Below are 21,290 nucleotides of genomic sequence, written 5' to 3'. Positions count from 1 at the left end.
GATGCAAATAGCAGCTACCATAAAGCTTTAGGTTGTTAAAAAAAAAAGGGAGATTTTTAGCATTTTTGGATGCAGAAGCTAATGAAATAATATCAAATACTGGAAGTCTTCCTTTACTTAAGGTAATAATGATAATTATGATAATAATAATAAACGCTGCAATGCCGCCACCTAGTGTCGGAATGCTTTGTGAAAAAGCAGAGTTGATAAATTAGGTCATGATTTGCGACGGAGAGCAAGGTTACAGTTTGCGTGTATTTGAAGTTATTAGTTATATTATTACATTTTCTGACTGTAATTTGACTAAATGTCATTAATCTTGAGTTACGACACAGAAGCGCAACAACACGGCGACGAAGCCGGAAGTGGATTTTGAGCCGCGGTGATTAAAAGGACTTGTTTTTTGTAGCAGGTTTGAAGTATTTAAGTAATAAACTTGCAGTTTGTTGTCGTGTTGTTGTTGATAAAACCAACGCGGTCGTTTTAGCCTCGACGTGTTTGATAAAAAGCTACTATTAGCAAGCTGAGTTTAGCTAAGCTAAGCGTCCACTTCCGGTTTTTTTAATAAGTAGTCCAGACGTGTGTGATAAAAGCCAATTTATTTATTTTTTAATTTTAATTTTTACACATTTTTTTTATTATTGAACAACAAACTTACATTTATAAATTACACAACAGTCAAGGGACTTTCAACAATAAGGAAAGAGTATTACAACTTAATAAATAATAATTTAAAAAAAACAAATAAAAAAAGACAAAATGGCTACCTAAATCACTTTAAATGTTGTTAACAAAGATATTAGTTTAAGGGCTTTTGGACTCTTAATAAATCTCCAAGATTTGATTGATCGTTGTAAAACATTAAGCCAATTAGAAAATGTACGCCATACTTTCATAAATCGACATTTATGTAGAAAAAATGTTGCCTGGAGCATAATAATGTTGACAAACATTTTTATGTTATAATCGTTTATAAAAAAAAATACCACTTCCGGCTTTTTTAATCCCCAGTCCAGTCGTGTGTGCTGAAAGCTTCTTTGTTAAAAAAAAAAAAACATTTTAAAGTGATTTAGGTAGTCCTTTCTGTCTTTTTCTTTCTTTTTTCCCATATTTTTTTATTATTATTTATTAATATTTACTACTTTATCAGTATTTGCTTTTGTTTTCTTTCCTTTGACATGTTTTGCTGATGTCGTCATTTGCTCAACCGGATGTTGGTTATGTTGAAAGTGGCTTGACTTTTGTGTGCGTTATAAATGTATATTTGCTGTTCAATAAAAATGTTTAAAAAAAATTAACAAAATTTAAATTGCTACTTCCGCTTCCGGTGTGAGAATATAAAAAGACATTTGTATTGGTCTGTCTTTCACTTTTTTGTTGATATGTGCGAGGTCCTGGTTGTGTCGTATCTTAAAATAATTACTGTTTGGGCTCAAAATAAATTTTTAACCAGAGCCACAGGCACACTCGTGCCGTAGTAATTATCCCAACCTTTACATTGAAAATCAAACTTCCGGTATCTGCAAATGAAAAAAAAAAAGTCTTTTTTGCTGACAGCTACTGTTAGCAAGCTAAGTGTCCACTTCCGGCTTTCTTAATAAGCAGTCCAGACGTGTGTGCTTAAAGCCACAGTTAGAAAGCTGAGTTTAGCTAAGATAAGTGTCCACATTCGGCGTTATTAAGCGAAGATTTAGGAACTTTTTAGAATATGTTCGAATTAGAGTAGCCAAATCATCTACACCTTCGATAGCTCAGTTGGTAGAGCGGAGGACTGTAGTGGAAATTCGCAGAGATCCTTAGGTCGCTGGTTCAAATCCGGCTCGAAGGACTTTTGTAGATTTTGTTAAAAACAATACTCAGGAATTTTATATGTCCTTGTTTTGATTAGAGCATCAAATCATTAAATGAAAATAAAGCTGTTTTATGCAATATGTTTCAAGCTAAACAATCCATTTGCACAAAACAATTCAGCACATCAAAACACATTTTAATCTTCACATGCAAGTGCTAAAATTGCAATACAAATATTTTAAAATGTAAAAAAATTGTTGTGTTAGCCTAAAAAGAAAGCATTGATAACAGGCAAGTTATTTTCCAAGTTATATCGATCAAGTCAACATAATTATTGCCAAAAAAAAAACAATTAAAAGACAAAAGCTGAGGTAGTTGTGAGGGGACACAAATTAAGTCATTCATGTTTTAAATACAGTATGCAGGATACATACAAGTTATTATATAAATTACAGTCGTGGTCAAAAGTTGACATACACTTGTAAAGAACATAATGTCATGGAGGTCTTGAGTTTCCAATCATTTCTACAACTTTTATTTTTTTTGTGATAGAGTGATTGGAGCACATACTTGTTAGTCACAAAAAAAAAATTCATGAAGTTTGGTTCTTTTATTAATTTATTATGGATCTACTGATGTGACCAATCAGGCTAGAATTTTGATTGATTGATTGAAACTTTTATTAGTAGATTGCACAGTACAGTACTAAATGGTAACACCCGAATAAGTTTTTCCACGTTAATCAATTCATGGTTTATAATAATGTCCTGGGCATGATGTTAAAGTGCATCCGGCAGTGGAGGCTCCTCTAAGGGGTCTTGGGGCACTAGGAGGTTAACCCCTTTACTACTGTTACCCCTTGGCAAAGGCCTAGTACCTGACTGCCCCCTAGCCAGGGATACGGTGAAGACCTCAACGACGGTAGATGTAAGAACTACCGCAACGGCTGCGATGGCGGAAGAAGGCACCCCCACATCCATGTGGGCCCAGTTATGGGGAAATAACAACCCAAGACCTCAACGGTGGAACATGCGGGAGGATGATTGCTAACCCTATGGAGCGTCACAATGGCGGAAGAAGGCTGCAGCAGAAAAGGGTCCCCAGTCGTCTTGGACTCCACGCCACTGGACCCTGACCCGGATTTACCGAGGATTGTGTGGTGACTGTCTGTGCACCAGTCTCCCCACGTTAGACAAAGTCACGCACAGGAATCCTCCATAAAGGGATACCCCCCCTACCAGGAGGATCGTCATACTCGCTTCGAGTGACCGCCAATGATGATATAATATAATGAAGGTTTTAGAATGGCTTTCCCCAAAGTCCTGACTAAAACATGTGGACAATGCTGGTTTACGAACGTCTTTTTGAACTATTTTACGACCTCTCCTTTTGAACTGTTCGGTAACCAAAGGCAACGCTGTTTACGACCCACTTCCCTCTGGAAGCTGCGGTGGTCAGGTGGTCGGAGATAAGTCAAATAAAGAAGGAGTACAATCTTCCATGTCAGAAAACCAACACATTTAGCTGAATTACTCCAATTTTGTCAAAAGGAGTGGTCAAAAATTCAACCGGAAGCTTGCCAGAAGCTTGTGGATGGCTACCAAAAGCGCCTTATTGCAGTGAAACTTGCCAAGGGACATGTAAGCAAATATTAACATTGCTGTATGTATACTTTTGACCCAGCACATTTGCTCACATTTTCAGTAGATTCATAATAAATTCATAAAAGAACCAAACTTCATGAATGTCAGGTTCATCTATTAAACAAGACAAGAGGCAAAGAATTAAACTGAGACAGAATTCAATTTGGACTCAATTTTGAGGAGAGTCACCTGTACACTGTACCCTTGTACAGTTAACTCAGCACGCTCTGGCGAAGGATTGTACTCCTCCTTCTTTATTTGACTTTCTCCGACCACCTGACCACAGCTGCTTCCAGAGGGAAGTGGGTCGTAAACAGCGTTGCCTTTGGTTACCGAACAGTTCCAAAGGAGAGGTTCGTAAAATGGTTCAAAAAGACATTTGTAAAACAGTTCAAAAAGAGGTCGTCTGGAAATTGGGCAGATCCTGTCTTCTCTGCGCTTTGAAGTCCTTGGGTTAGAACAATATCTTTCTGTTGATTACCATACATGAAAGAACACAGTGGAGTTTTACGAGCCTTCTTCTTGGTAGGATTCAAAGACAGCTTTAGTCTTCTCACCGGGCACTCAAATGTAAGTTTTTGTGATAATTTAGCAACAATTATTCTAACAATGAATGTTTTTTGTGACCAACAAGTATGTGCTCCGATCACAAAAAAACAAGAGTTGTAGAAATGATTGGAAACTCAAGCCAGCCATGACATGATGTTCTTTACAAGTGTATGTCCACTTTTGACCAAGACTGTGTGTGTTGATGTGGTGTTATACTTTTTTGTAGGTTTTAAAAGTCATTTAGCTTTTGTTATCGTTTCATTCATGACGACAGCGCTTCCTCGGGGAGGGCGGGGACTCCAGGGAGAAGGCGGTCGGGGAGACGGGACGGGATTCTGGGATGTACTGGGTCTGATATTTGTCGATGTAAGGCTTGGCCACAGTCCACACCTGAGAGTTCAAATGTGTGGGGAAAAAAACATCCCCGAATTAGCAGACGTGCTTTTCCATACATGCGGACCGAAGTCGGGCACTTGCCTTCTGGTCTAGCAGGAGACGGTGGACCGCCTCGATGTCCGGAGACATGAATCTGTCCTTCATCCACGGCCTGGCCGCGGCACGAGGACGGGAGCAGCGGATCAAACATTAACCATTCGCCGCAGTTTTTTGTACCTTGGTCGCGTGGTGTTTGACTTACTTGACCACGCTGCGCACGAGGTCGTAGACCTTCTCCAGCGGCGTGGTGGTGCGGAGTGGACGGAGGAACTCGATGCCCTGACAGGCCGCCAACAGCTCGATGGCCAGGACTGAGCATGCGAGAAAAACAAACAGGACATTCAATGTTTAGCTTGGGGCGCTTTTTGCTAAGGAGATCGTTTTTTATGAAGCCACGCTGTTGGGACATGTGCAGAATGTGGCATGGCATTGTTTTGCTGAAATAAGCAGGGGCGTCCTATGAAAAAGACGTTGCTTGGAAGGCAACATATTAGTTAAAGTACCAATGATTGTCACACACACACTAGGTGTGGTGAAATTTGTCCTCTGCATTTGACCCATCCCCTTGTTCACCCCCTGGGAGGTGAGGGGAGCAGTGGGCAGCAGCAGTGCCACGCCCGGGAATCATTTTTGGAGATTTAACCCCCAAATCCAACCCTTGATGCTGAGTGTCAAACAGGGAGGTAATGGGTCCCATTTTTATAGTCTTTGGTATGACTCGGCCGGGATTTGAACTCACAACCTACCGATCTCAGGGCGGACACTCTAACCACTAGGCCACTGAGTAGGTTTATATATTATACTGCTTATAAACCTGTATGTACCTTTCAGCATTAATGGTGCCTTCACAGATGTGTAAGTTACCCATGTCTTGGGCACTAATACACCCCCATACCATCACAGATGCTGGCTTTTCAACTTTGCTCCGGATGGTTCTTTTCCTCTTTGGTCCTGAAGACACGACATCTACAGTTTCCAAAAACAATTTGAAATGTGGACTCGTCAGACCACATAACACTTTTCCACTTTTGCATCGGTCCATCTTAGATGAGCTCGGGCCCAGCGAAGCCGGCGGCGTTTCCGGGTGTTGTTGATAAATGGCTGTGGCTTTGCATAGTAGAGTTTTAACTTGCACTTACAGATGTAGCGACCAACTGTAGTTACTGACAGTGGTTTTCTGAAGTGGGCAGCACGGTGCAACAGGGGTTAGTGCATGTGCCTCACAATACGAAGGTCCTGAGTAGTCCTGGGTTCAATCCCAGCCTCAGGATCTTTCTGTGTGGAGTTTGCATGTTCTCCCCGTGGCTGCGTGGGTTCCCTCCGGGTACTCCGGCTTCCTCCCACCTCCAAAAACATGCACCTGGGGATAGGTTGATTGGCAACACTAAATTGGTGTGAGTGTGAATGTTGTCTGTCTATCTGTGTTGGCCCTGTGATGAGGTGGCGACTTGTCCAGGGTGTACCCCGTCTTCCGCCCGATTGTAGCTGAGATAGGCTCCAGCGCCCCCCGCGGCCCCGAAGGGAATAAGCGGTAGGAAATGGATGGATGGTTTTCTGAAGTGTTCCTGAGCCCATGTGGTGATATCCTTTACACACTGATGTCGCTTTTTGTTGCAGTACCGCCTGAGGGAATCGAAGGTCATGGACCTTGCCGCTTATGTGCAGTGATTTCTCCAGATTCTCTGAACCTTTTGATGATATTAAGGCATACTTGCCAACCTTGGGACCTCCGATTTCGGGAGGTGGGGGCGTGGTCGGGCGTGGTTAAGAGGGGAGGGGTATATTGACAGCTAGAATTCACCAGGTCAAGTATTTCATACATATATATATATATATATATATATATATATATATATATATATATATATACACACACACACACACACACACACACACACACAGGTAAAAGCCAGTAAATTAGAATATTTTGAAAAACTTGATTTATTACAGTAATTGCATTCAAAAGGTGTAACTTGTACATTATATTTATTCATTGCACACAGACTGATGCATTCAAATGTTTATTTCATTTGATTTTGATGATTTGAAGTGGCAACAAATGAAAATCCAAAATTCCGTGTGTCACAAAATTAGAATATTACTTAAGGCTAATACAAAAAAGGGATTTTTAGAAATGTTGGCCAACTGAAAAGTATGAAAATGAAAAATATGAGCATGTACAATACTCAATACTTGGTTGGAGCTCCTTTTGCCTCAATTACTGCGTTAATGCGGCGTGGCATGGAGTCGATGAGTTTCTGGCACTGCTCAGGTGTTATGAGAGCCCAGGTTGCTCTGATAGTGGCCTTCAACTCTTCTGCGTTTTTGGGTCTGGCATTCTGCATCTTCCTTTTCACAATACCCCACAGATTTTCTATGGGGCTAAGGTCAGGGGAGTTGGCAGGCCAATTTAGAACAGAAATACCATGGTCCGTAAACCAGGCACGGGTAGATTTTGCGCTGTGTGCAGGCGCCAAGTCCTGTTGGAACTTGAAATCTCCATCTCCATAGAGCAGGTCAGCAGCAGGAAGCATGAAGTGCTCTAAAACTTGCTGGTAGACGGCTGCGTTGACCCTGGATCTCAGGAAACAGAGTGGACCGACACCAGCAGATGACATGGCACCCCAAACCATCACTGATGGTGGAAACTTTACACTAGACTTCAGGCAACGTGGATCCTGTGCCTCTCCTGTCTTCCTCCAGACTCTGGGACCTCGATTTCCAAAGGAAATGCAAACCAAACCAACCCAAAACCATCAGTGATGGTTTGGGGTGCCATGTCATCTGCTGGTGTCGGTCCACTCTGTTTCCTGAGATCCAGGGTCAACGCAGCCGTCTACCAGCAAGTTTTAGAGCACTTCATGCTTCCTGCTGCTGACCTGCTCTATGGAGATGGAGATTTCAAGTTCCAACAGGACTTGGCGCCTGCACACAGCGCAAAATCTACCCGTGCCTGGTTTACGGACCATGGTATTTCTGTTCTAAATTGGCCCGCCAACTCCCCTGACCTTAGCCCCATAGAAAATCTGTGGGGTATTGTGAAAAGGAAGATGCAGAATGCCAGACCCAAAAACGCAGAAGAGTTGAAGGCCACTATCAGAGCAACCTGGGCTCTCATAACACCTGAGCAGTGCCAGAAACTCATCGACTCCATGCCACGCCGCATTAACGCAGTAATTGAGGCAAAAGGAGCTCCAACCAAGTATTGAGTATTGTACATGCTCATATTTTTCATTTTCATACTTTTCAGTTGGCCAACATTTCTAAAAATCCCTTTTTTGTATTAGCCTTAAGTAATATTCTAATTTTGTGACACACGGAATTTTGGATTTTCATTTGTTGCCACTTCAAATCATCAAAATTAAATGAAATAAACATTTGAATGCATCAGTCTGTGTGCAATGAATAAATATAATGTACAAGTTACACCTTTTGAATGCAATTACTGAAATAAATCAAGTTTTTCAAAATATTCTAATTTACTGGCTTTTACCTGTATATATATATATATATATACATCCTGAAAATCTGCAAATAAAACTGTGTTTAGATAATTGAAACTTCAAACTTGCATAAATATAACATGAATATAACATAACTTGGCTTCTGAGAGCTTCAAAATGTAATGAATAAAATGCTAAAGTTGTTGATAAACATGCAATTATTTTAATAATTAAATATGGTCATTTTAAATGAATTATTATGATCATTTAAAATTAATTATTTCAAATATGTTTATTTTAATGTACCGGTATAATTCTATGGCTGGAATTAGGAGTTAGAAAAAATACAAATAAAAATACAATTAATTTTGATGTTTTTAGCAAAATATAGTAAATATTTATTTAGTTGTTTTTTTTTTCAAATTAATAAATATATTTATTTTTAGGTAAGATAAACATAATAATACAATTTATCTCTAGTCTGGATGATTTAGTTCTTGTCACCCTGTTGTCCTCCCGTCGTGAAAAAAAGGCTGTCCTCACTCAGGTCCGCATGGAGCTGGAGGGGGCGTGGCCTCCAGCTCCGGCTGAAAATTGGGAGATTTTCGGGAGAATATTTGTCCCGGGAGGTTTTCGGGCGAGGCGCTGAATTTCGGGAGTCTCCCGGAAAATTCGGGAGGGTTGGCAAGTATGTATTAAGGACTGTAATTGGCGAAACCCTAAATTCCTTGCAATAGCTGGTTGAGAAATGTTGTTCTTAAACAATTTTCTTACGCATTTGTTCACAAGGCGGTGACCCTCGCCCCGTCCTTGTTGGTGAACGACTTCAGCATTTCATGGAAGCTGCTTTTTATACCCAATCATGGCACCCGCCTGTTCCCAACTAGCCTGTTCACCTGTGGGATGTTCCAAATAAGTGTTTTGATGAGCATTCCTCAACTTTCTCCGTCTTTTTTGCCACTTGTGCCAGCTTTTTTGAAACATGTTGCAGGCATCAGCTAATATTTGCAAAAAAAAAAAAACAAAGTTTAGAGAGCCAGTCTATTCAATTGAATATAATTTGAAAAGGATTTGCAAATCATTGTATTCTGTTTTTATTTACCATTTACACAACGTGACAACTTCACTGGTTTTGGGGTTTGTAAATTGTAATAGGTGATAAAATTCTGCCAGAGACAAACAAATGCTCACTAAAAGAACTTTTAAAACAGTCTACAATCAGTTGACTCACACAAACACGACATTCTCTTCACTATCTGAAGAACTGCGCCGTTTTCTAGCATTGTACCAAAAAAAAGTGGCCTCACCTTGCTCCACGTGCTCCACCACCCTCAGGGCCTTCCTGGCAGCCCAGCCCCCCATGGACACGTGGTCTTCTGTGGCGGCACTGGTGGACAGCGAGTCCACGGAGGACGGGTGGCACAGACCTTTGTTCTCTGAGACTGAACAGGCGGAGTTTAGCCTGGTGTGTCGAGCGGTGAGTGGGACGGGAGCGGACGTGGGAGACTTACCTAAGCCGGCAGCGGTGCAGTGAGCGATCATGAAGCCCGAGTTGAGGCCGCCCTCGTTGACCAGGAAGGCCGGCAGCTCGCTCAGGGAGGGGTTGCACAGCCTCTCGATCCTCCTCTCGCTGATGGAGGCCAGTTCATGGACGGCGATGGCTAAAAAGTCGAGAGCCTAGTACAGGGGTCGGCAACCCAAAATGTTGAAAGAGCCATATTGGACCAAAAATACAAAAACAAATCTGTCTGGAGCCGCAAACAAATTAAAAGCCATATTACATACAGATAGTGTGTCATGAGATATAAATTGAATTAAGAGGACTTAAAGGAAACTAAATGAGCTCAAATATAGCTACAAATGAGGCATAATGATGCAATATGTACATATAGCTAGCCTAAATAGCATGTTAGCATCGATTAGCTTGCAGTGACCAAATATGTCCGATTAGCACTCCACACAAGTCAATAACATCAACAAAACTCACCTTTGTGCATTCCTGCACAACCTTAAAAGTTTGGTGGACAAAATGAGACAGAAAAAGAAGTGGCATAAAACACGTCCTAGAAAGTCGGAGAAAGTTATACATGTAAACAAACTACGGTGAGTTCAAGGACCGCCAAAATTAGTAGGACAAAACGGCGCTCGGCAAATACTCGAATCAGTGAAGCATGTTTAATATAAACAGTGTGCTTCATAACAATTAGGGAGGTTTGTGTCATGTTTGTCCTCCTACAGAAACCATATTAAAACAAAAAATATATTTTTTTCCCCTCACCTTTTTCCATTTTTCATACATTTTTGAAAAAGCTCCAGAGAGTCACTAGGGCGGCGCTATGCGGCTCTAGAGCCGCGGGTTGCCGACCCCTGGCCTAGTAGGACAAAACCACAGTCATTGCTGAGAAGGGACGAGTGATGTCCCCATACCAATATTTTGGTACTGGTACCAAAATGTATTTCGATACTTTTCGGTACTTTTCGATACTTTTCTAAATACAGGGTGTCATGATCTGTGGTCTGGATCATGTTTTTGTTATTTTCTGTTAGTTTTGGACTCTTTTAGTTCCTGTTTGTGACACTTCTGAGTTTGCTTTGGTTGCCGTGGCAACTTATTGTTTTCACCTGCCTCTGGTGTTCGGGACGCTCACCTGTGCCTAATCAGAGGCACTATTTAAAGGCCTACTGAAATGCGATTTTCTTATTTAAAACGGGGATAGCAGGTCCATTCTATGTGTCATACTTGATCATTTCGCGATATTGCCATATTTTTGCTGAAAGGATTTAGTAGAGAACATCGACGATAAAGTTCGCAACTTTTGGTCGCTGATAAAAAAGCCTTTGCCTGTACCGGAAGTAGCAGATGAGTAGCGTGACGTCACAGTTTGTGGAGCTCCTCACATGTGCACATTGTTTACAATCATGGCCACCAGCAGCGAGAGCGATTCGGACCGAGAAAGCGACGATTTCCCCATTAATTTGAGCGAGGATGAAAGATTTGTGGATGAGGAAAGTTCCTGTACTTGGTATCATTACAGTGGATGTTCGGTGTTTGTTTACATTTTGACGCCGGTGAGCTACGGTGTGTAGTGAAGCATGTTTAGCTATTCCAAGTCCTGCACTGATAATGACTGTGGAGGGGGGTGTGGCCTGCGGGTCTGCCGCGGAAACGGGGTGTGCAAGGATCGGCCTCGAAGACAGCGACAGGTGAGTAGAAGGCCCAGGTGGGCCTTGTTATCTAATCACCTGTCGCCTTTATTAGCAGCAGCCGGAACGAGACACGTGGTGGGAGTTGGAGCCCGAAAAAGACACACAAACTGAAACACGCTGGACTGAAAAGGTCGAAAATATATTGCTGGAAAAGCAATCACTGCATGAAAATAAAAGACTGTTACCTCAGACGAGAAGAATCTTTGTGTCAGGAGAACTCACAGGGGAGCCGGTACTTTTTAGAGGCGGTATAGTACAGAATGATTCATTAGTATCGCAGTACTATACCAATACCGGTATACCGTACAACCCTAGAAGGGACTAAAAGCCAAGGATTCAGTCTTGTACGTACCTTCGCTGGGTATTCTCCGTGGAAATTCCCACCGGAAATAGTCTCGCCTCTTTCGGCAAACACCATCTTGTCCACCCAATAGGAACAACCAACTAGAAAACCGTTGGAGTTCCCACAGTTCTTAATCTGACACAATGAATGCGTTTCCCACAAGTCGCCATGGCGAAGGATACGGGGTTGTCGGTGGCGCTGTTGATTTCTGTGTTGATGATGTTCAAGACAAACTGGATGGTGTCGTTGGCAATGCCGTGAACCTACCACGTAAAAAGAACAAAAACACTGAGTTAGGTACAAAGACTTGAAATAATGCAGTAATACAGCGTTGTCGAATGAAAGGACAGCCCATGCAAACAGACTAAAGCCCGGATAATGTAGTGTGAGTACGGGCGAGCTGTGGATTACTGCCACGCTGCACGATAGAAAGACTCAAAATGATCTACAAAGTCAGGAGAGTTGCGGTAATACAGCGTTGTTAAATGAAGTGATAGCCCATGTAAACATAATAAAGCCCGGAGAATGTAGAGCAGTGTGAGTGCGGGCGAGATTAGTGATTACTGCCACGCTGCACAATAAAAATACTCAAAATAATTCGCCAAGTCAGGAAAATTGCAGTAATACAGCAATTTGAAATTAAGTGACAGCCCATGTAAACATAATAAAGCCTGGATAATGTAGAGCGGTGTGAGCGCGGGCCAGCTTAGTTGTTATTGATTACTGCCACACAGCACAATGAAAATACTCAAAATAACCCACAAAGTTATGAAAGTTGCAGTAATACAGTGTTGTTAAATGAAGTGATAGCCGAAGTTCACGTATAAAGACAAAAGCACGGATAATGTAGAGCAGTGTGAGTGCGGGCCAGCTTAGTTATTGATTACTGCCACACTGCACAATAAAATACTCAAAATAATCCACAAAGTCATGAAAGTTGCAGTAATACAGCGTTGTTAAATTAAGTGATAGCCCATGTAAACATGATAAAACCTGGATAATTAGAAGCAGTGTGAGTGCGGGCCAGCTAAATTGTTATTGATTACTGCCACGCTGCACAATGAAAAGACTCAAAATAACCCACAAAGTCATGAAAGTTGTAGTAATACAGTGTTGTTAAATTAAGTGATAGCCCATGTAAACATAAAAAAATCTGGATAATGTAGAGTAGTGTGAGTGCGGGCCAACCAGGTTGTTATTGATTACTGCCACACTGCACAATAAAATGACTCAAAATAATCCACAAAGTCATGAAAGTCGCAGTAATACAGCGTTGTTAAATTAGGTGATAGCCCATGTAAACATAATAAAGCCCAGATAATGTAGAGCAGCGTGAGTGCGGGCCAACCAGGTTATTATTGATTACTGCCACACTGCACAATGAAAAGACTCAAAATAATTAGCCAAGACAGGAAAATTGCAGTAATACAGCAATTTGAAATTAAGTGACAGCCCATGTAAACATAATAACGCCCAGATAATGTAGAGCAGTGTGAGTGCGGGCCAGCTAAGTTGTTATTGATTACTGCCACACTGCACAATAAAAATAAACAAAAAAATCCACAAAGTCATGAAAGTTGCAGTAATACAGTGTTGTTAAATGAAGTGATAGCCGAAGTCCACGTAAACAGACAAAAGCCCGGATAATGTAGAGCAGTGTGAGTACGGGCCAACTAAGTTGTTATTGATTACTGCCACGCTGCACAATGAAAATACTCAACATATTCCACAAACTCATGAAAGTTGCAGTAATACAGTGTTGTTAAATTAAGTGATAGCCCATGTAAATATAATAAAGTCTGGATCATGTAGAGCAGTGTGAATGTTGGCCAGCTTAGTTGTTATTGATTACTGCCACACTGCACAATAAAAATATTCAAAATAATCCACAAAGTCATGAAAGTTACAGTAATACAGTGTTGTTAAATGAAGTGATAGCTGAAGTCTATGTAAACAGACAAAAGCCCGGATAATGTAGAGCAGTGTGAGTGCGGGCCAACTGAGTTGTTATTGATTACTGCCACACTGCACAATGAGAAGACTCAAAATAACCCACAAAGTCATGAAAGTTGCAGTAATACAGCGTTGTTAAATGAAGTGAAAGCCAATGTAAACATGATAAAACCTGGATAATTAGAAGCAGTGTGAGTGCGGGCCAGCCAAGTTGTTATTGATTACTGCCACGCTGCACAATGAAAAGACTCAAAATAATCCACCTTGTCATGAAAATTGCAGTAATACAGCAATTTGAAATTAAGTGACAGCCCATGTAAACATAATAAAGCCCGGATAATGTGGAGCAGTGTGAGTGCGGGCCAGCTTAGTTGTTATTGATTACTGCCACGCTGCACAATGAAAAGACTCAAAATAACCCACAAAGTCATGAAAGTTGCAGTAATACAGCATTGTTAAATGAAGTGAAAGCCCATGTAAACATGATAAAACCTGGATAATTAGAAGCAGTATGAGTGCGGGCAAGCCAAGTTGTTATTGATTACTGCCACGCTGCACAATGAAAAGACTCAAAATAATCCACAATATGATGAAAGTTGCAGTGATACAGCGTTGTTAAATGAAGTGATAGCCCATGTAAACATAGTAAAATCTCGATAATGTAGAGCAGTGTGAGTGCGGGCCAGCTTAGTTGTTATTGATTACTGCCACACTGCACAATAAAAATACTCAAAATAATCCACAAAGTCATGAAAGTCGCAGTAATACAGTGTTGTTAAATGAAGTGATAGCTGAAGTCTATGTAAACAGACAAAAGCCCGGATAATGTAGAGCAGTGTGAGTGCGGGCCAACTAAGTTGTTATTGATTACTGCCACACTGCACAATGAGAAGACTCAAAATAACCCACAAAGTCATGAAAGTTGCAGTAATACAGCGTTGTTAAATGAAGTGAAAGCCAATGTAAACATGATAAAACCTGGATAATTAGAAGCAGTGTGAGTGCGGGCCAGCCAAGTTGTTATTGATTACTGCCACGCTGCACAATGAAAAGACTCAAAATAATCCACCTTGTCATGAAAATTGCAGTAATACAGCAATTTGAAATTAAGTGACAGCCCATGTAAACATAATAAAGCCCGGATAATATGGAGCAGTGTGAGTGCGGGCCAGCTTAGTTGTTATTGATTACTGCCACACTGCACAATGAAAAGACTCAAAATAACCCACAAAGTCATGAAAGTTGCAGTAATACAGCATTGTTAAATGAAGTGAAAGCCCATGTAAACATGATAAAACCTGGATAATTAGAAGCAGTATGAGTGCGGGCCAGCCAAGTTGTTATTGATTACTGCCACGCTGCACAATGAAAAGACTCAAAATAATCCACAATATGATGAAAGTTGCAGTGATACAGCGTTGTTAAATGAAGTGATAGCCCATGTAAACATAGTAAAATCTCGATAATGTAGAGCAGTGTGAGTGCCGGCCAGCTAAGTTGTTATTGATTACTGCCACACTGCACAATGAAAAGACTCAACATACTCCACAAAGTCAGGAAAGTAGCAGTAATACAGTGCTGTTAAATTAAGTGATAGCCCATGTAAACATAATAAAGCCCGGATAATGTAGAGCAGTATGAGTGAGCGCTAGCGGGGGACACACAAGCTCAGTTATTAATTATTGCTATGATGCACAATAACAAGACCCAAAAAAATCCACCAAAAGTCAGGAAAGTTGCAGTAATACAGCATTGTAAAATGACGTCATTGCCCACGTAAACAGATTAAAGCCTGGATAATTAGTGGCAGTGTGAGTGCGGGCCAACTAAGTTGTTATTGATTACTGCCACACTGCACAATAGAAAGACTCAAATGAATCCACAAAATCTAGAATTTGCAGTAACATAGTCATAGCCCATGTAAACATGATGTTTATGACCTTCTAAATACATTTTTTAACCTTATAAGAACCATGTAGATATGAAACAAAACCCATTTGAATCCAATATAGTAGACAGATAGATAATAAATGGTGTCATCAAGTGGTCATTAAAACTGTAATATTGATATTTTTAGTTCTTTTAGCCATTTTTATGCTCGAAAATGCTGACTGTAGGCCATAAATATGTAGAATATGCTTAAAAAACGAAAAGAAACTGAATTGACTTGAGGTTACCTGAGGACAGCAGCGCATGGTGTAAGCATCCTGGACTCTGTCACAGAAGCGATGGCTCTCTGGTGACAAACAACAATGAACACATCACTGCATATCATAGCAATCATCACATCAAAACAATCAGATTGGACGCTGAGGGAACATATGACATCATTCCTTTATTTTTTTTTTAAATATCCCAAATTACCCATAATTCCGAGTCATTTTTGTCCATTGAAAATGAATGGGCCATTTTTTGACCTTGTACAATTCCCACATTTCTCAACCGAATTGACACCACACACTTGGACAATCAAACTACCAAATTCAAAAACATTTCCAGGAATTTCCGGTTTTCCAAAGCCCTATTTTCACCTCTTCCTGGAAAATGTTTACAGTCCACATTTTTCAACCGTTTTTGTCTATTCCACCTTCAAAAACGTTCTTCTTAATTGGGACAACAAAACTACCATTTTTCTTTTCATACAAATTCTTGGATTTTCCGAAATTCCAGGAATTCCGAAATACCGATTAAAATTCAAACTGTTACTTCATCAACATTTTTCAACCGTTTCGAAAAATTCCAACACCAACCAATTCATATCATCTCAGACAATCGTGGTGTTATCTATATATTTTTTAATTCCAGTTTTTCCAGAAATTTCTCCCAAAATTCCAGGAATTCCGAAATACCGATTAAAATTCAAACGGTTACTGTCAACATTTTTCAACTGTTTCGAAAAATTCCAACACCAACCAATTCATATCATCTCGGACAATCGTGGTGTTATCTATATATTTTTTAATTCCAGTTTTTCCAGAAATTTCTCCCAAAATTCCAGGAATTCCGAAATACCGATTAAAATTCAAACGGTTACTACGTCAACATTTTTCAACCGTTTCGAAAAATTCCAACACCAACCAATTCATATCATCTCGGACAATCGTGGTGTTATCTATAATTTTTTTTATTCCAGTTTTTCCTGAATTTTCTCCCAAAATTCCAGGAATTCCGAAATACCAATTCAAATCAAATTCAAACGGTTACTACGTCAACATTTTTCAACTGTTTCGAAAAATTCCAACACCAACCAATTCATATCATCTCGGACAATCGTGGTGTTATCTATATATTTTTTAATTCCAGTTTTTCCAGAAATTTCTCCCAAAATTCCAGGAATTCCGAAATACCGATTAAAATTCAAACGGTTACTACTACAACATTTGTCAACCGTTTCGAAAAATTCCAACACCAACCAATTCATATCATCTTGGACAATCGTGGTGTTATCTATAATTTTTTTTATTACAGTTTTTCCTGAATTTTCTCCCAAAATTCCAGGAATTCCGAAATACCAATTCAAATCAAATTCAAACGGTTACTACGTCAACATTTTTCAACTGTTTCGAAAAATTCCAACACCAACCAATTCATATCATCTCGGACAATCGTGGTGTTATCAATAAATTTTTTTATTCCAGTTTTTCCTGAATTTTCTCTCAAAATTCCAGGAATTCCGAAATACCAATTCAAATCAAATTCAAACGGTTACTACGTCAACATTTTTCAACTGTTTCGAAAAATTCCAACACCAACCAATTCATATCATCTCGGACAATCGTGGTGTTATCTATATATTTTTTAATTCCAGTTTTTCCAGAAATTTCTCCCAAAATTCCAGGAATTCCGAAATACCGATTAAAATTCAAACGGTTACTACTACAACATTTGTCAACCGTTTTGAAAAAATTCCAACACCAACCAATTCATATCATCTTGGACAATCGTGGTGTTATCTATAATTTTTTTTATTACAGTTTTTCCTGAATTTTCTCCCAAAATTCCAGGAATTCCGAAATACCAATTCAAATCAAATTCAAACGGTTACTACGTCAACATTTTTCAACTGTTTCGAAAAATTCCAACACCAACCAATTCATATCATCTCGGACAATCGTGGTGTTATCTATAATTTTTTTTATTCCAGTTTTTCCTGAATTTTCTCCCAAAATTCCAGGAATTACAAAATACCAATTCAAATTCAAACGGTTACTACGTCAACATTTTTCAACTGTTTCGAAAAATTCCAACACCAACCAATTCATATCATCTCGGACAATCGTGGTGTTATCTATATATTTTTTAATTCCAGTTTTTCCAGAAATTTCTCCCAAAATTCCAGGAATTCCGAAATACCAAATATAATTCAAACGGTTACTCCGTCAACATTTTTCAACCGTTTCGAAAAATTCCAACACCAACCAATTCATATCATCTCGGACAATCGTGGTGTTATCTATAATTTTTTTTATTCCAGTTTTTCCTGAATTTTCTCCCAAAATTCCAGGAATTACGAAATACCGATTAAAATTCAAACGGTTACTACGTCAACATTTTTCAACCGTTTCGAAAAATTCCAACACCAACCAATTCATATCATCTCGGAAAATCGTGGTGTTATCTATAATTTTTTTTATTCCACTTTTTCCTGAATTTTCTCCCAAAATTCCAGGAATTCCGAAATACCAATTCAAATTCAAACGGTTACTACGTCAACATTTTTCAACTGTTTCGAAAAATTCCAACACCAACCAATTAATATCATCTCGGACAATCGTGGTGTTATCTATAATTTTTTTTATTCCAGTTTTTCCAGAAATTTCTCCCAAAATTCCAGGAATTCCGAAATACCAATTCAAATTCAAACGGTTACTACGTCAACATTTTTCAACCGTTTCGAACAATTCCAACACCAACCAATTCATATCATCTCGGACAATCATGGTGTTATCTATAATTTTTTTTATTCCAGTTTTTCCTGAATTTTCTCCCAAAATTCCAGGAATTCCGAAATACCAATTCAAATTCAAACGGTTACTACGTCAACATTTTTCGACTGTTTCGAAAAATTCCAACACCAACCAATTCATATCATCTCGGAAAATTGTGGTATTATCTATATATTTTTTTAAATCCAGTTTTTCCAGAAATTTCCATTCAAATGAACAGGCGTATTCATACAATGCCCAAAATTCTCAAAATGTTGCGTAATATCTTACCCAATTCCGACCTTTCAATCATCAGCCCACAATGCTCTTCAGATCGAACTCAAACCATGTTGTCCCTTTCCCCAAATTCCCGGTTTTCCCGGAATCTTCGGTAATTTTCTCCCCATTGACAATGAATAGGAAATATCAAATCGACTGCATATCCCACATTTCTCATCCGATTTGAAGCGTTCTACCATCCACACACTCATCTCACCTAGGACAATCAAACTACCATTTTCCAAGTTCCAAAAAATTCCAGGAATTCCCAGTTTTCCAAAGCCCTATTTTGACCTCTTCCTGGAAAGTTTTCACAGTCCACATTTTTCAACCGTTATTGTCCATTCCATCTTCAAAACATTCTTCTTATTTGGGACAACATTTTTCAAGTCTTCCGAAATTCCAGGAATTACGAAATACCAATTGAAATTCAAACTGTTGTTACGTTAACATTTTTCAACCGTTTCGAAAAAATGTAATACCAACCAATTCATATAATCTAGCACAATTGTAATAATGTCTATATTGTTTTAAATTCCAGTTTTTCTCGAAATTCTCAAATTTCTTGGAAATTCCCAATCCGATTCCGACCTTTCAACCATCAGCCCACACTGCTCTTCACATATGTCAAACGCAAAAACATGTTGTCCCTTTCCCAAAATTCCCGGTTTTCCCAAAATCTCCGGTAATTTTCTCCTCATTGACAATTAATGAGAACCCTTCCAACATCCACACACTCATCTCACCTTGGACAATCAAACTACCATTTTCCAAGTTCAAAAAAATTCCAGGAATTCACGGTTTTCCAAAGCCATTTTTTCACCTCTTCCTGGAAGATTTTCACAGTCCACATGTTTCAACCGTTTTTGTCCATTCCATCTTCAAACCATTCTTCTTAATTGGGACAACCCAGGATATTCTTTTTTCATTAAAAAAATTCCGGTTTTCCCAAAATTCCAGAAATACTGAAATACCAACTAAAATTCAACCTGTTTCTACCTCAACATTTTCCAACCGTTTCGAAAAATTCCAACACCAACCAATTCATATAATCTAGGACAATTGTGGTATTATCTATATTTGAAAAAAATCCAGTTTTTCCAGAAATTTGCACATTTCTAGGAAATTCCCAGTCAAATGAACAGACGTATTCATACAATGCCCAAAATTCTCAAAATGTTGCGCCATTTTTTTACCCGATTCCGACCTTTCAAGCATCAACTCACAAAACTCTTCACATCTGTCAAATGCAAAACATGTTGTCCCTTTCCCAAAATTCCCAGTTTTCCAGTAATTTTCTCCCCATTGACAATGAATGGGAAATATCCAATTGACTGCATATCCCACATTTCTCATCCGATTTGAACCGTTCTACCATCCACACACTCGTCTCACTCTGGACATTCAAGCATTTCAATTCCAAAATGCGTATTGGGGGTTCTGCCGGAATTGCAAATTCTAGTTATACATGATCTACTCTTTGTAGGACAAATAGTTCATTGTCCATGTTCATGACAACAAGTTGGACACCCGAAGTCTGGTTCTGACATTCCCGCACCTGCTATCTCGGATGGATGGTGATCAGAGTCCAGCAGTGAGCGGAAGCGTTGGGCCACCTCTATTTGTCCCGGGTGGGGTCTGAGCGTGTGGATGTCTGCATGTTAAAAAAAAGAAGAAGAAAGAATTGCGATAAATGGCCGGGCGTCTGGGAAAACCTTGTTGCTCACCGCTGTCGAAGGCCTTGGTGGTTCCCTTCAGCACTTCCAGGGTGAGCGCTGCGATGATATCCGCCTGGCGAGCGATGGCCTGGGCTCGCTCCACGGCCTCCGCCCCCAGCGAGGTGATCATCTGGGTGCCATTGATCAGTGCCAGGCCCTGCCAGGAGAACATACAGGATTTTATCTTCCACAACATAACGAAATATTTCTTGAAAAAGGCTCGAAAAATGTATACGTTCATTTTAAAACAAATATGTTATTATTAATTAGTATTACCATATATAGATATATTTTTTATCGTTTTGCCATATTTTCATTTGTTGCTGCTTTTGTACTTTATGGAGATTTTTTCAAGTGTCTACAGACTTTTAATTACTTTTTTTTTAATTAAAAAACAACTAGCAACAAATCTAGCATCTTTTTCTGGTGTTATAAAATGTAGTCGTGTTTCGAGGCTCTTAACTTCTGTCCCTACGTGTCCCCTGACTAAAAAAGCTGCAGTGAGCATCTCTTCTTAATATTTGCACATCTTGTCGATGATATATAAAAAAAATCACGTCCACATCACAGACATGCTGACAATGCTCAAGAGAATGGCGTGTGTGTTGTTTACATCCGGTTTCAGTGGCGCGGTTTTCAGTGATCAAAGTCAAAACTATGAATGAACACGTGTGGAGTTATGTACTTAACAAAAAAAGAGGTGAAATAACTGAAAATATGTTTTATATTCTAGTTTCTACTCTGCTTGCTCTGATTGCTGTTTTGCACACTCTTGGCATTCTCTCAATGAGCTTCAAGAGGTAGTCACCGGAAATGGTTTTCACTTTACAGGTGTCGTACAAATCCCGTTTCCATATGAGTTGGGAAATTGTGTAAGATGTAAACATAAACGGAATACAATGATTTGCAAATCCTTTTCAACCCATATTCAGTTGAATGCACTACAAAGACAAGATATTTGATGTTCAAACTCATAAACTTTATTTTTTTTTTGCAAATAATAA

The 21,290-nt window shown here is 39.5% G+C and overlaps 1 protein-coding gene and 1 non-coding gene across 4 annotated transcripts in view; one reads left to right on the top strand and one right to left on the bottom strand.

Moving 5' to 3' along the window:
* Positions 1 to 1,740: 1,740 nt before the first annotated feature.
* trnay-gua (transfer RNA tyrosine (anticodon GUA)) lies at positions 1,741 to 1,828 on the top strand. Its single transcript is given in 2 exon segments — positions 1,741 to 1,777; positions 1,793 to 1,828. It is a non-coding gene; the product is annotated as a tRNA-Tyr (tRNA).
* A 1,985-nt stretch (positions 1,829 to 3,813) lies between these two features.
* The window catches only part of hal (histidine ammonia-lyase), a 31,953-nt gene continuing 14,476 nt past the window's right edge, over positions 3,814 to 21,290 (bottom strand). For all 3 annotated transcript variants that reach the window (XM_061924613.2, XM_061924612.2, XM_061924611.2), the window contains exons 11-20: positions 20,296 to 20,443; positions 20,127 to 20,222; positions 15,542 to 15,600; positions 11,594 to 11,674; positions 11,421 to 11,486; positions 9,373 to 9,538; positions 9,169 to 9,303; positions 4,621 to 4,729; positions 4,461 to 4,530; positions 3,814 to 4,373 (exon numbers count right to left, since the gene is read on the bottom strand). In XM_061924613.2, coding sequence (XP_061780597.1) covers positions 4,242 to 4,373; positions 4,461 to 4,530; positions 4,621 to 4,729; positions 9,169 to 9,303; positions 9,373 to 9,538; positions 11,421 to 11,486; positions 11,594 to 11,674; positions 15,542 to 15,600; positions 20,127 to 20,222; positions 20,296 to 20,443 — 1,062 coding nt within the window. In that variant the 3' untranslated portion in view covers positions 3,814 to 4,241. The remainder of the gene's footprint in view (positions 4,374 to 4,460; positions 4,531 to 4,620; positions 4,730 to 9,168; positions 9,304 to 9,372; positions 9,539 to 11,420; positions 11,487 to 11,593; positions 11,675 to 15,541; positions 15,601 to 20,126; positions 20,223 to 20,295; positions 20,444 to 21,290) is intronic.

The sequence above is a fragment of the Nerophis lumbriciformis genome, linkage group LG29 (assembly GCF_033978685.3).
Source record: "Nerophis lumbriciformis linkage group LG29, RoL_Nlum_v2.1, whole genome shotgun sequence".
Lineage (NCBI taxonomy): Eukaryota > Metazoa > Chordata > Actinopteri > Syngnathiformes > Syngnathidae > Nerophis > Nerophis lumbriciformis.
This window is presented reverse-complemented; position numbering and strand designations above follow the sequence as displayed.